The 15,228-nt window shown below is 43.1% G+C and overlaps 2 protein-coding genes across 3 annotated transcripts; both read right to left on the reverse strand.

The window, feature by feature from the left end:
* Window positions 1-2,282: 2,282 nt before the first annotated feature.
* LOC118426709 (mucin-5AC-like) lies at window positions 2,283-6,694 on the reverse strand. 2 transcript variants are annotated; one of them, XM_035836243.1, is made up of 5 exons: window positions 6,263-6,694; window positions 5,166-5,228; window positions 3,514-4,682; window positions 3,122-3,232; window positions 2,283-2,696 (listed from the first exon to the last, which is right to left on the reverse strand). In XM_035836243.1, exons 2-5 carry the CDS (start codon window positions 5,224-5,226, stop codon window positions 2,442-2,444), a joined length of 1,596 nt encoding a protein of 531 aa, XP_035692136.1. In that variant the 5' UTR covers window positions 5,227-5,228; window positions 6,263-6,694; the 3' UTR covers window positions 2,283-2,441. The 2 variants fall into 2 exon arrangements, with proteins under 2 accessions (XP_035692136.1, XP_035692135.1); XM_035836242.1 differs by lacking the exon at window positions 6,263-6,694 and adding an exon at window positions 5,506-6,244.
* A 2,860-nt stretch (window positions 6,695-9,554) lies between these two features.
* LOC118426168 lies at window positions 9,555-12,630 on the reverse strand. Its single transcript, XM_035835430.1, has 5 exons — window positions 12,369-12,630; window positions 11,197-11,259; window positions 10,807-11,045; window positions 10,378-10,488; window positions 9,555-9,815 (listed from the first exon to the last, which is right to left on the reverse strand). The coding sequence occupies exons 2-5, from the start codon at window positions 11,255-11,257 to the stop codon at window positions 9,555-9,557; spliced, it is 672 nt and encodes a 223-aa protein (XP_035691323.1). The 5' UTR covers window positions 11,258-11,259; window positions 12,369-12,630.
* Window positions 12,631-15,228: the final 2,598 nt, after the last annotated feature.

A 15,228-nucleotide genomic window follows, 5' to 3' on the forward strand; every position in this document is an offset into this window, starting at 1 on the left:
GGTAGGGGATTTAGTCCGGTTTATAAATTGTTCACTGGGGGGCAAAGTGTCTCCAATAAATGTCCTCTGCGTGGCAAACACTTCAAACTTGCCGTCTGAGAACAAATGTCGCCTTCTGAAATGTTTTAAAGTCACCTTTACGGGGGTAACGTCAATAACGACCAAGAAACGTTTAATAAGGAACAATGGATGTATGGTTATTTTTTTTAGTAAGGTTAGTTTATACAACCACGCGAAAGTCAACATGTAATTCTACTACTCCCTGTTATTTTGGATATGCCAGTAGCTAACAGTATATATCAAGGTTAAGTGCCTATACATATAATACGACCTCTCACTCACGGTGAAGTCGTGTACATAACTCGCAAACACGACTGACGAAGGCCACTGTCCCTTCTGACAAGCTGGCTATGAAGAGTTAATATGTAACCACTGCTGACTGTGCCTGGTATGTTGAGTGGAAAGCCTATGTGTGACATTACATATTGTTGAAAACACAAAAGTAGCATTCTCCAAGCAGAGGTTAGGCTCTGGCTAGTTTCTGGCGTCCTTATAGGCGTTTTTGTAGGGATAGGGATTTCTATTTTGTCAACCAAATTGGCAGGTGGATAAAAAGAAACAATTAAAAGACTAAAAGGCCTAAGAAAAACGCATAAAAAGACGCCTAAAACACACCGGAGCATAACCTCTGCTTGAAGAGTAAGAAAGTAGACATGTGCATATTTTGACCTTTCTGGGGAAGCACAGAAGGATGTCAACGCTATTAAACAACATGGCACTACAGGGAAACACAAGCACTAGTAAGAGGAGCACTTAGCAAAGTAAACCTTGTGGAGTGGAGGAGTCAAACAGGTGGCAAAACATCACCTGGCAACGTACGCACACCCAGTTTGAAGATGGTGGGGGTATCTAACAACATGATGAAGCTGCTGCCATGACAGAAATAAATTCTGCTTACCCTACTGACCTTTACGTTCAAGTTTATACACATGTACATGTGTAAAGTGTAATTCAAATTCAGAATTTGCCCATAATCATTTAATTATAGTAAGGGTTTCCAAACAGAGGTAACTATTGCCACACATGTTATATAAGGTATAAACAGTCAAAGTCAAAGTCGAACACTGAATAAAACGAAAAAAATTAGCAGATACACTGTATATACAAAACTAGTCTAGTATCAAATCGGCAAAGATATAATAACGTTTTAAATCGTCAGCTCTGTTGGCCAGCAATCAAAAGACACTTTCAAACATATTGAATACAAATACACGATGACGACAAAGGCGGGAACGCATGAAATGTGTTAAGATCATTCTGACTGTTTAAAACTACATGTAATGAAAAAAGTATAGTCTTTTGACTACAATCCTGTTCCTCAGATTTTCATTGCTTACAGCTGCAACGAAATACATATTGAAGGCATACCAGCACCCCCCTAACATACCGGCATCCCCCTGTATTTATATACGAGGGGTGATCAATAAGTCCTCGGTCTCACCCAGAAATAACAAGCACAACTCAGATTTTCAGGCGAAACTTCATAGTATGAAGTCTTTTATCAATATCCTCCAAATTTCAAATCATTGGAGTCATTACTTTCCAGGCATTCGTTTTTTTCTAAATTAGAAGGTAAGTGGGGAGAAAAGGAAGGGTGAAGTGTGATCAGACAATTTGCTTTCACACCTCAGGTTGCAGATCAATTGTCCACCTTTTTTTTCGTTTTAACTTACCTAATGTTACTGGGTGTCGCCTGCAACATAATGATCACAATAATTTGAATTTTGGTACACATTTATATAAGACTTTATACATGTACGTGGGGTTATCAATAAGTCCTCGGATTTACCGAGAAATAATAAGCTCAGCTCAGATTTCGAAGCATAGATGTCAAGTATAAATTTGTACCAAAATTCAAATTATTGTGATCATTACTTTGCAGGCGACACCCAGTAACGTTAGGTGAGGGAGAAGTAAAAAACGTGGATAATTGACCTGACCTGAGTGTGCGGGTCAATTTGCGCTGCTGGAAGTTAGAAACCTAATTCTTTCTGCTTGAAATAGGAAGAGAATCATTATCAAACATTTTGACAATGTGTTTTGTTAATTTACGGCACTGGGGAACTCGACTCACACATGTCTGATCACAGTTCACACCACTTTTTTCTCGCCACTTACCTTCTAATTTAGAAAAAAAAACGAATGCCTGGAAAGTAATGACTCCAATGATTTGAAATTTGGAGGATATTGATAAAAGACTTCATACTATGAAGTTTCGCCTGAAAATCTGAGTTGTGCTTGTTATTTCTTGGGGAGGCCGAGGACTTATTGATCACTCCTCGTATACATATCTTTTTCAGCAGGTTTCGTCAATTAATAGAAAAACAACAACCTGATTCGAGAAACAACAAATTCTAACCAGGCATTACTATGTGTTATTTTTACAGAGCCGAAACTGTGATGACACTGATCAAGACGGCAGCCATGCTGGTGACTGCCCTGGCCGCTGTTCCTCTCAGCTCGTTATAACTGATGGTGTTGCAGTTAGCGGCGTCATCACAGCACTTCTGGTACTCCGTCTCTCCCCCGGCCGTGCTGGAGAACACGCCGTCTGAGTTGTCGTCAGTACAGGCAGCGATGTGACACCTCCGCTCAAACAGGAGGATGGTGCCGTTTGTGTCTTCCCGCAGGATGGTCTGTGGATTCGGTATACACAGTTTAGAACGTAGTATGTGTGTGCGCGCGCGCGCGCGCGCGCGCGTGTGTGTGTGTGTGTGTGTGTGTATGTCTATGTGTATGTATGTATGTGTGTATATATGTGTGAGTGTGCCAAAGACTGTGCGTGAGAGACTGTATGTGTGAATATAATTGTGTGTGTGTGTGTGTACGTGTGTGTGTGTATGTGTATGTCTATGTGTGTGTGTGTGTGTGTGTGAGTGTGTGTGTGTGTATGTGTGTGACTGCGTGTATATGTGTGTGTTCAAAGGGAATGCACGTGTGTGTGTGTGTTCGTGTGTGTGTGTTCAAAGGGAATGACACTGTGTGGGTGTATGAGTGTGAGAGAGACTGTACTGAACCTGGAACAGTCTGGAACTATAATGTATCTGACAGAAACACTTACAATGCAGACTCCGACAGGACAAGGCTGGGACATCGCCATCATCGGTCCGACCAGGCATGTGTCATTTACAGCAGTGGTGTTGTCTGCACTGCAGACGAAACAGCTCGACGACTGTGTGCGAAAATATATTGAGAAGGCAATGAAATGTGTGTATAGATGTCAGTCATAGCCACATATGTTTGATTGAGTTTAATTATCTAGAAAAAGTCAAGGCAAAGTCCCTAACATCAGCCATCTTATGCTAAAGTCACATTTCCAAACCAGGGCCCGGCCGGACTGTTTGTGAAAACGAAAAATAGAAATGTATACGTTTGGTGTCTTTTAAATCATACTTTTCATCTCCGAAAGCTGCCCGGACGGGCCCCGGTTTGGAAATGTGACGTTGGCCTTACCGAACCAGCTGAAGGGAGCATGGCGTCAGTAGTAGGCACGCCAGCGTCGGTAGATGTGCTGTCCATGGTAGCTGTCTCTCCCGCTGTAGATGTACCATCAAGGGTAGCTGTACCAGCGGCGAAAGATGTGTTGTCCATGGTAGCTGTCTCTCCAGCTGTAGACGTTCCATCAGGAGTAGCTGTACCAGCGGTCGTAGATGCTCCATCAGGAGTAGCTGTACCAGCGGCGGTAGATGCTCCACCAGGAGAAGCTGTACCAGCGATGGTAGAAGTTTCAGTCACTCCAGCGGTGGTAGATGTTCCATCAGGAGTATCAGCCATGGTAGATGTTCCATCAGGAGTAGCTGTATCAGCCGTGGTAGATGTTGCAGTCGCTCCAGCAGTTGTAGTTACATCTCCTGTCATGGCCGATGATCCATCAGCAGCCGTTGTAACGGTTGTACTGGCCGCTGTAATTGCACCAGTAGTGGTGGAAGATAAGGCTGCAGTGGCTGTACTGGCAACGGCAGTTGAGGCGCTACGTGTAGTCACGTCACTTGTAGTAACGTCACTTGCAGCTGCACTTGTAGTGGTTGCTATTTTGGCTGTTGTTGCACTGTCAGTGGTTGCTGTTAACAAGCCGGTTGTAGTTTTACTGGCTGTGGTGGTTGGCACTTCAGTTGAAGTTTTACTGGCAGTGGTAGTTGGCACTTCAGTTGGAGTTGTACTGGCAACGGTGGTTGGCACTTCAGGTGTAGTCGCACTGGTAGTGATAATGGTAGTTGGCTCGTCCGCCGCAGTTGTGCTGACAGTGGTTGTTGCCAAATTGGATGGTGTACTGGCGATGTTTGTTGTCAAGTCGGTTGTAATAGTGTCGGTGGTTGTTGCCACGCCGGTTGTAGTTGCACTGGCAGTGGTAGTTGGCTCAGCTGGGGTTGTTGTACTGACAGCGTTTGTTGTCAAGTCGGTTGTAGTTGTACTGGCGGTGGTAGTTGCCTCGTCCATTGTGGTTGTACTGGCAATAGTAGTTGGCACCTCAGTTGTGGCAGCGGTGGTTATCTCCTCAGTAGTGGTTGTAACAGTTGTCGTTGTTGGCAAATTAGTAGTTGCTCCGATGGTGGTAATCGGCCCAGGAGTGGTTGTACACACAAGTTGCGTAGTTGTGACAGGAACACATGTGGTTGTTTGTCCTGCGTGTATCATGCACATTCATGTAAAACAGATATCAACATCAAACGAACAATTAATGTTCTATGACCTAGTCTGAAAATAATTGTTTTCATCTGATTAAGAATCCTTTCTAATAATCACAAATCATTAGAAGATATCAAGTTTCGCAAAGGTGTGTTTGTAGCTTTCATCATTATGCACATAAAAGCATAGCTTCATTGCAGTAGTATGTACCAAAGTGCTGTAAAAAATAATATTAGGGGCAATAAAACATGATGACGTCATCCATATGGGCCTCCCCCCAAAAAATCAGACTTCGAAAACTACCCTTTTATCAATATTTGTTACGGCTCCATTCGTTTGTAATTCATTCACGAGATAACAATGGTAAGTCAAAATGCCAATTTAGCCGACCTTGAACCCTTAATAATACGAAGAGGACGCTCTTTCTTTATTAAGAATGAAACCTCCGAAGAAAGTCTAAACTCAGTCAAAACACGTACCTGTAACTACGCAACAGCATGACATCAGAGCCAGCAAGGCAGGCACCAGTAGGGACGCCATTTCTGTGGAATGTATGTGTCAGCAAAATAATCATAGTAAAGATGTTTTTCTTACTAGAATAAAGAAAATACGCGAGCAGTAAGCGAGTGTCGCAATGCGCTGCGCCTTTTGGCGACTGGTTGCGAATGACAGTCGTCTCCAAATGGTTGCGAATCGGCTGTCAATGGACTCCAATTACCGCATGAAATTGCAATTTTGTTAGAAAATTTCAAAAATGGCAAAAATGGGCGCCATCATTATGTCGCAAATTTACTGTCTGTAAAAATGTTCGTGCGATACCAGCTGTAGCGAAGTCGGATTGCACTTCCATAAACAAGGCTACGTCCTCAGTTTGAAGCGACCGGTTGAGCGCTTTACTTTTCTTTTATGTTGTACAAATCAAGCTGCTTAGCATTTGTGGAGTCTCACACAATAGCTAAAAATTCATCAGGGAATCGTTTTTTAATTCCACGTTAATTGCGCTGCTCTTTGCCCCCGACGGACTTCCAAGGGTGTGATCAATTCGAAATCAATTCAGCCAGTCATAATGATCTGGATAACAAATTGAGGTATTTCTGTTTCAAGAAGATACTTTCTTTGAACTTTGCGCCAAATTTCATTTCATTTGATGAAAAAAATGAGCTCGTTATAGAACCATTACATAAATTGTTGAGTTATTTCATACATGTAACTCTCGTAGTTTCATTTGTTCTCAGGGACTCATTCCCAGTCATGGATGAAAGGCACTTCAAAGACAGTTGATACTGTCTGACACGTCCGACAATCTTATCTAATTTTGTTTTATTTCTATACATATATGTCCATTTTTCATCGACTTATTTTTATTTCAGCTTACCCCCTGTCTAGCGCTGTCAAGCTTTGTCAAATGTCAAAACTGATTCACGGGAGAATTACTCAACTTAAGAAAAGCCTAAAACCTTACTTCAATATCTATGATATGTGGACTTTCTTAACGCAATTATCATGCAAGACTGAAGATATAAACCAGTTAAAAAGCATGTAAGTTCATCATTGTCAGTAAGTAGATAGAACGTACCTGTCTGGCAGTCTGCTTACTCTGCTTACGCTTTGCTAGCAATATGGGCGTTTTGTTATGTTGTAAAGACTTAAAGGGCGTCTTGGATTGTGTTAGCAACGCGTCTTTGCTGTAGTGTCCTTAAGAAGTTTGGAAATGGAAAGGTAATGCCTAGGTTACACATAGCCGACTTTGGCTCCCGAACACCAGCCGACTCTTAGCCTACCCAAGTCGCCAGAAGTTCGGGAGTAGTCTGACCAGTTTAGGCCACGCCTATTTTTTTAGCGCCGAACATGTCCCGAACATCTCCCGACCAGTAAATGACTTACTCTCAACTGTGTCCTGAATGCTGTCCAACCTATTCCCTACCATGCCGACCTCTAGCCGCAGACTACCGAATCACTCATGACTGATTCCCACCCGATTGCCGACCCTCTCTCGACTTGAAATAGACATAATCTCATTAACTTCCATCTTTGCTAAGATATGTGAAGGGTTTGTGACCAGATGGTGTTTACAGGACATTCTACCTAACATTGACAACCGGCAGTTCGGCTCACTTAGGGGAAGGTCCACGACACATTGCCTTACTAGCCTTGTTCACAGCCTCGCCTGTGCTACTGACAAACCCGGACATGTTAGTACGTTGGTACTTACGGACTTCACGCGTGCTTTTGACCGAGTACATCACCTGACGGCAATGAACAAACTCCTTGAACTTGGTGTCCGCCGGTCCATCCTCCCTTGGGTCTGCAACTTCCTCTCGCACCGGCAGCAACGTGTCACATACAAAGGAACACATTCAGAGTGGGAAACGCTCACCTGTGGAGTACCTCAGGGCACAAAGCTTGGTCCCCTGGTCTTCCTCGCCCTCATAAATGATGCAGCCCCCCAAGATGACACCTCAGCAGAGGCCTGGAAATATGTCGACGATATGTCTCTTGCAGAGGCCAGACTAGCGTCACACCCGTCGAAAGTACAAACCGACCTAGACAACCTAGTAAGCTGGACTGACAAAAACTATATGCAGCTCAACCCAACTAAATGCATGGTGATGTCCATATGCTTCTTGCGAAAAACACCCGAAATTCCCAGACTGTTTGTTGGTGCATCTGAACTTGAAGTTGTGCACAAGGCCAAGGTCCTTGGTGTAATATTACAAGCAAACTTGAAGTGGACTGCACATGTGGTAATGATTGTGGGCAAAGCTAACCGCCGTCTATACATGATTAGGTGTTTGAAGAAACACGGTCTGAGCACTAGCGACTTAGTACTTGTGTACATAGGGTTTGTCCGCCCCACCCTGGAATACGCCTGCCAGGTCTGGCACCCAGGGCTTACAGTAGAACTGTCATGTATGATTGAACGTGTCCAAGCCAGGGCCTGTAAGATCATTCTTGGTCGTTCTTTCAGTTCCTACAGTTCATCGCTACTGATTTGTAAATTAGAACCTCTGCATGTAAGGCGTAAAGCTCTCTGTCTGAAGTATGCCAGATCTATTGTTCATTCTGAGGTTTTCAACTGCTGGCTACCACCACGCCGCTCTGAGGTACATGGCAGGGACCTAAGAAATGCTAACAACTTCAGCCAGTTTAAGTGCCGAACATCGCGTTTCAGGAATACCACGCTGCCTTATTGTATCGATCTGTTAAACTCACACTAGTCTTTGAAGTGTCACATTTTAATCATTCAGAATGAGATCGATTTTATAATTGACATAGATATATATTTACTTGATGGTCTGTAGACCCACAATTTTAAATTGTAAAGTTTAGCGAAAATTGTGATAAGTATATTTAGATTAAGGCACTTAGGCAGGACATTCCATTGTGTTTAGTCCTAAGCGCCAGCCTCTCCTGTACAATGTACGAGGCAATTTAGTCCTCGGACTATAATCTTGTACATGGCATTGTGTGTTTAAATAAATAAACCAGTTCTCTCTCTCTCTCTCTCATAATCAGCGATTTTCAAAAGAGTGCTCATTTTTGTTATTAATCAAGATTATCCTTTCCTCAATTTTGTAAACATCACCAAGAGATGAAATTTGGATCACAGATAGCTCCAATACGGTATTTATGGTTCTTTTTGTTTTTGGCTGGATGTCGGTCGTGTGAAGTTCGGGAGTGATTCGTCTACGTCCTGGCAATAATCTTTTTGCTTGGAAATGAGTTAGCAGAGATTTTTCTATGGTCTCGGAGTGAATCATTGGTTAGTTGGAAACAAGCTGAGAGTAAGTCAGCAGTGTTTATGGCTTCTTTAAGATTTAATTTGACTGCTGACTTACTCCCGAACACTAGCCGACCGTGCCGAACACCAGCCGAACACCAACCGACCCATTGCAGACCTGCCGTTCAGAGCCGAATGTTTTGAACATTTCAAAACATTCGGATGGAGCAGCCGAACACCAGCCGAACACCAGCCGAACGCCAGCCGACTCAGCCGAACGCCAGCCGACTACAGCCGACTAGGTCCCGAATCACTCCTAAACCATAGTCGGGAGGGAGTCGGGGGCCAAATTCGGCTATGTGTAACCTAGGCATAAGATGTGTCACTTAAAATGCCATCAATCTTGCTGGGTAGCCGGGTGTGGTGTTGATCAAGTCATCCATTGCCCACGATCCTGTATTCATAATCATGTATAATTATGCATAACTGTTTGTACATTATAGCTAAATACATATCATACGAGTTGTAAGATTAATGCAACTTTATATTGATGCTCTAATGATAATAATTTGAACCACACAGGTCGCGTTGCCAATGAAAAATCATTTGCCATCACAGCTCTCTCGCAACACAAACAAGAGCCATCAGTGTTTCCTTTACAAGTGCCACGATGTAATGTCAGGGGAAATTTAGAAATTGTATTGAGTACTAAAGGTTGCAGCGTTACCCAAACACGATAACACTAAAAACTAGCGGATATAACGTTATACAAAACTAGTCTAGTATCAATCGGCAAAGATGTAATAACGTTTTAAATCGTCAGCTCTGTTGGCCAGCAATCAAAAGACACTTTCAAACGTTTCGAAAAGAAATACATGATGACGACAAAGGATCTAAGCAATGAAAATCTGAGGAACAGGATTGTAGTCAAGACTCAAAAGACTAAGGATCAGCTGCAACGAAATACATATTGAAGACATACCGCCATCCTCCTAACAACATATATATTTTTTTTCAGTACCTGCTTATTCAAAAACGTTAAGTTTTCAGTAGGTTTCGTCGATTAATAAAAAAACCAACAACCTGTTTCGAGAAACAACAAATTCTAATCAGGCATTCCTTTGACACTAGAGTTCATATGTTATTTTTACAGAGCCAAAAGTGTGATGACACTGATCAAGACGGCAGCCATGCTGGTGCACGTGACTGCCCTGGTCGCTGTTCCTCTCAGCTCGTTATAACTGATGGTGTTGCAGTTAGCGGCGTCGTCACAGCACTTCTGGTACTCAGTGTCTCCCCCGGCTGTGCTGGAGAACACGCCGTCTGAGTTGTCGCCAGTACAGGCAGCGATGTGACACCTCCGCTCAAACAGGAGGATGGTGCCGTTTGTGTCTTCCCGCAGGATGGTCTGTGGGTTCGGTACACACAGTTTTACAACTAGTGTGTATGTATGTATGCATATGTGTGTGTGTATGTGTGTGCGTGCGCCCGTGTGTGTGTGAGAGAGAGAGAGAGAGGGAGAGAGAGAGAGAGAGAGAGAGAAAGAGAGACTGTATGTGTGTGTGTGTGTGTGTGTGTGTGTGTGCGTGTGTGCATGTGTGCGCGAAAGAGTGTGTGAGAGAGACTGCGTGTGAATAACTGTGTGTATGTGTGTGTGTGTGTTTGTGAGTGTGTGTGTGTGTGTGTGTGTGTGTGAAACTGTGTGTGATTTTTTCTCTTTCTTTCTTTCTCTCTCTCTCTCTCTCTCTCTCTCGCTCTCTGTGTGTACGTACATGATTGAATTGAACCAGATTGTATTGTACTGCACCAACTGTATGGTACCTTCAAGGAAAGACGACTAAGCGTCGGTCATTATTACCGCTGTTAAAAACCAACAAAATTTCTATTGTTCGTTTGCAAACATGTGCATTTCAAATCGACATAAACCATACTGAACCTGGAACTATAATGTATCTGACAGAAACACTTACAATGCAGACTCCGACAGGACAAGGTTGGGACATCGCCATCATAGGTCCGACCAGGCACGGGTCATTTACATCAGCAGTGTTGTCTGCACTGCAGGCGAAACAGCTCGACGACTGTGTGCGAAAATATATTGAGTGTATAGATGTCAGTCACAGCCATATATGTTTCATTGAATTTAATTTTCTAGAAAAAGTCAGGTCAAAGTCCCTAACATCAGCCAGCTTAAGCTAACTTCACATTTCCAAACCGGGGCCCTGCCGGGCTAATTTGTGGAAACGAAAAATGGAGATGTACACGTAAAACTATACACAAGTAATGCCTGCGACTATTCTCTTCACGTCTTGTGTAGTTTGGTGTCTTTTATACCATACTTTTCGTCTCCGAAAGCTGCCCGGACGGGCCCCGGTTTGGAAATGTGACGTAGTCCTTACCAAGTCCGCGGGCGTGGCCGTATTGGATGAAGTTGAACTGGCAGCGGTGGTTGGCTCTTCACCACTACCACTACCACTACCACCACTCTCACTGGTTGTCTCCTCAGTAGTGGTTGCAACAGTTGTCGTAGTTAGCACAACATCAGTAGTTGTTCCGATGGTGGTAATCGGCCCGTCAGGAGTGGTTGGCACTTCACCACTACCACTACCACCATATCCCCCATATGTGGTTGTTTGTCCTGTGTGCAACGTGCAGATCTTAAAATAGATCATGTAAAAGAGATGTTAAAATCAAGCGAACAATGTTCGTGACAGAATTCAAAGTCCTAGTCTAGACCCTCCGAAGAAAAAAGCCTCCGAAGAAAGTATAAACTCAGTCAAAACACGTACCTGTAACTACGCAACAGCATGCCATCAGACCCAACAAGGCAGGCACCAGTAGGGACGCCATTTCTATAGAATATATGTGTCAGCAAAATAATCACAGTAAAGATGTTTTTCTTGTAGAATAAAAAAAGCGTGTATGATGTTTTGTTCACTTGCAAAGTAAACGTCAAGAAATGAACGTTTGTTCGCAAGATGTGCGTGTCTGAATACGTCAGCAGTACGTGTGTCGCAATGGGCTGCGCCTGTTGGCGACTGGTTGCGAATGACAGTCGTCTCCAAATGGTTGCGAATCGGCTGCAAATGGACGCCAAATTACCGCAGAAAATTGCACTTTTGTTAATGTTAGAAAATTTGTGGCAAAATTGCCGCAAATGGGTGCCATTATTATGTCTGTAAAAATAGATATGTTCATGCGATACCAGCTGTAGCGAAGTCGGATTGCACTTCCATAAACAAGGCTACGTCCTCAGTTTGAAGCGACCGGTTGAGCGCTTTACTTTTCTTTTATGTTGTACAAATCAAGCTGCTTAGCATTTGTAGAGACTCACATAATAGCTAAAAATTCATCAGGGAATCTTTTTTAATTCCACGTTAATTGCGCTGCTCTTTGCCCCCGACGGACTTCCAAGGGTGTGATCAATTCGAAATCAATTCAGCCAGTCATAATGATCTGGATAACAAATTGAGGTATTTCTGTTTCAAGAAGATACTTTCTTTGAACTTTGCGCCAAATTTCATTTCATTTGATGAAAAAAATGAGCTTGTTATAGAACCATTACATAAATTGTTGAGTTATTTCATACATGTAACTCTCGTAGTTTCATTTGTTCTCAGGGACTCATTCCCAGTCATGGATGAAAGGCAGTTCAAAGACAGTTGATACTGTCTGACACGTCCGACAATCTTATCTAATTTTGTTTTATTTCTATACATATATGTCCATTTTTCATCGACTTATTTTTATTTCAGCTTACCCCCTGTCTAGCGCTGTCAAGCTTTGTCAAATGTCAAAACTGATTCACGGGAGAATTACTCAACTTAAGAAAAGCCTAAAACCTTACTTCAATATCTATGATATGTGGACTTTCTTAACGCAATTATCATGCAAGACTGAAGATATAAACCATTTAAAAAGCATGTAAGTTCATCATTGTCAGTAAGTAGATAGAACGTACCTGTCTGGCAGTCTGCTTACGCTTTGCTAGCAATTTGGGCGTTTTGTTATGTTGTAAAGATTTAAAGGGCGTCTTGGATTGTGTTAGCAACGCGTCTTCGCTGTAGTGTCCTTAAGTTAAGACAAACGTCGAGAAGTAAAGGTTAAGTGTGTCACTTAAGATGCCATCAGTCTTGCAGGGTACGTGGGTGTTGTGTTGATCAAGTCATCCATTGCCCAGGATCCTATATTCATAATCATGTATAAGTACAGAGGAGGCGGCAGCAAATTTCGTTTGGGGGGGGCGAACTTTTACTGACAGAACTTTGCGGCACATGTAGCGCCGAATGCCGGAGGCCCGACCATCCTAGGGGGGCCCGGGGGCATGCTCCCCCGGGAAAATTTGAAATCTTGACCCTCTAAAACGCCATTTCCTGCGTTTCGACGGGCAAATTTTGCTGCCAGACTAAGCTAACTTTGATGACAATTCTGTTAGAAAGACACATGGTTGTAGCGCGATGCCCCCAAAATATATTCACGATTTCGAGTGCCGAAGGTGCAAGCTGTCGCAAGGTTGGTCTGGGGAAGTTTTGAAATCTGCACCCTCTGAAACGCCATTTTCTGTATTCTGAAAGACAATTTTGCCGAGGGACTATGCTAAATCTAATGACATTTTTGTCAAAGAAAGAGATATTTGAGGGCGATGACCCACGCCTCAACAAATCCGCCATGTCGTTGTGAGATCTTGTGAGCGCCGGAGGCACAAGTCATCGCTAGGGAGGTCCGGAGAAAACTTTGAAATCTTGAGACTCGGCCGCCTGAAACGTCATTTCCTGCATTTGAGGGCCACATTCTGCTTGTTAACTTAGCTAAGTACGATAGCAAAAGTTACAGCTGACTCCATCTTTCGTGATGAGTTAAAGCCAAGACTTTGATCGAACGGTACGGTTTTTGAGAGCGACGCTCCCGCAACATATTGTCTTGCGCCGACTTGGCCGAAGACGCAAGCCGTCACAAGGGAACTCTGGCGAAATTTTGAACTCGGGACTTTCTTACGTTTTCAGGCGTAAATCTTGCCGTTAGACTAGCGTGATTTAATGATATTTCCATCATCAAAGAAATACACAAGGTTTCAGCTTGATTGGGGGGGGGGGGGTGGGGTGGTCGACGTCCCCCCAACGTTAACATATTTTCCCGGTGCCGCCGCCACTGAAGTATGCGTAACTGTTTGTACATTATAGCTAAATACATATCATACAAATTGTAAGATTACTTCAACTTTATAGTGGTGCTCTAATGATAATAATTTGAACCACACAGGTCACGTTGCCACTGGAAAACCATTTGCCATAGTAAGCGTTGCCCAACACGATAACAAAATTTGAATGTTACATTATATTCTAAAAGCTTTCATGGCAATTCCAGAATGTCCCTTAAGCTTAAGCCAAGAGTAATTTGTAACATTGGGTAAATCCTTCAGCATACCGCACATGACCTACATCTATCATCTTCCGCAAATTCAATTCATTAACTGAGTGTGAATTTCATTTGTGTCGGCCGCTAGCTGGGTATACTGCAAACTAGCCTAAAGTAACTTATTTGTCCCTATTTGCTAAATCTTTTTTTATCCAGCTGACACGTCTGCCTGGAGACTCCTAGACTCTTGGATAACATTTACACAACTGTAGTAACCAGACGGGAGTAAACGTCACCAGGCAACGTTTATGTTAGCATGCCAGCTGCCTCTCCAGCTGCCCCACCTGGCGAGCAGTGTCAATATTGACTCATTGCTTTGCGAGTAGCAGTGGTCAAAATACGCTCGTAAAAGGTGTGCAAACATATCTTATGTCTGATATATGCTGGGTGGTTGGTGAAAAAGCATACCTACAGTTGTTCAGTCAGTGATGCAAGTTGTATGAACAACTGTAGGTATGCTTTTTTCATCATACAAGCATGACTAAGCATGCTGAAATCAGAGCAATGTTAACGTTACAATTTACATGCTCAACATTTTCTGTGTCGAAGCCATTGCAAAAAGCTTGTCTCTTGGCAACTGTTGCTAGGAAACAAATCCATCCCAGCAAAGAATTGTGACAATGAATCCATCATTAACAGTGGCTCGGAACTGATATTGACATAGGGCGTAATATTTTAAACAGTAAAACAGATATAGGCATTTCTACTCAGGTAAGGTCTGTGTGCTGGTCCCGCACGCCTTCTGCTGGATTTTAAATGTATTGCAGGACAGTTCTAAAACACCCAATGCTACTAGTACTTGCCAGGGTTTGTCCTTTTTTTGGTCACGCGGAAAAGACATGACTCCATTCAAAGATAACGATACCTTTAATTTAACGTAAACGCTGCTTCTGGTGAAAATGACGCGTTGGTAGATGTGGTACATTTGCGAAGAGGTGCAGCGCGCGCCAAAATACTTTCTAATGTCTCCACTAGGGTTTACCAAGAAGGTTGTTCCTTTTTTCAACCTCATTGGGTTTACACACGAAACTACACTCCTGAAGTCACAGAAACAACGTATTGCAAAAAAAAAACATGAAACTCATTGACTGCCACTCATAAAAAAGAAATAAAACTCAGGAGGTTTAGACTCAGAACATTGCAGTGCTACATTGCTATGTGATGCAGCTTTCAGAACGACACATGAGTCTTGGCACAGACGTTACATCCAACAGTTGGTGATGCATGAATCTATCCTGTAGACTTGACCATAATCAACATAAATCACCATCCCCACTAGAAGATTAAGTACCGTCTCTAGCGGCTATAAATTACGTCGTGGTCCCGTCTGGGTCACGTGCGGGTAATCTGTCTGTCTGCGTGGAGTCCCGCGGCTTGAGCCGGAATTAATCAAGGACGACTTGTCC

Source organism: Branchiostoma floridae, chromosome 11 (assembly GCF_000003815.2).
Source record: "Branchiostoma floridae strain S238N-H82 chromosome 11, Bfl_VNyyK, whole genome shotgun sequence".
NCBI classification, from domain to species: domain Eukaryota; kingdom Metazoa; phylum Chordata; class Leptocardii; order Amphioxiformes; family Branchiostomatidae; genus Branchiostoma; species Branchiostoma floridae.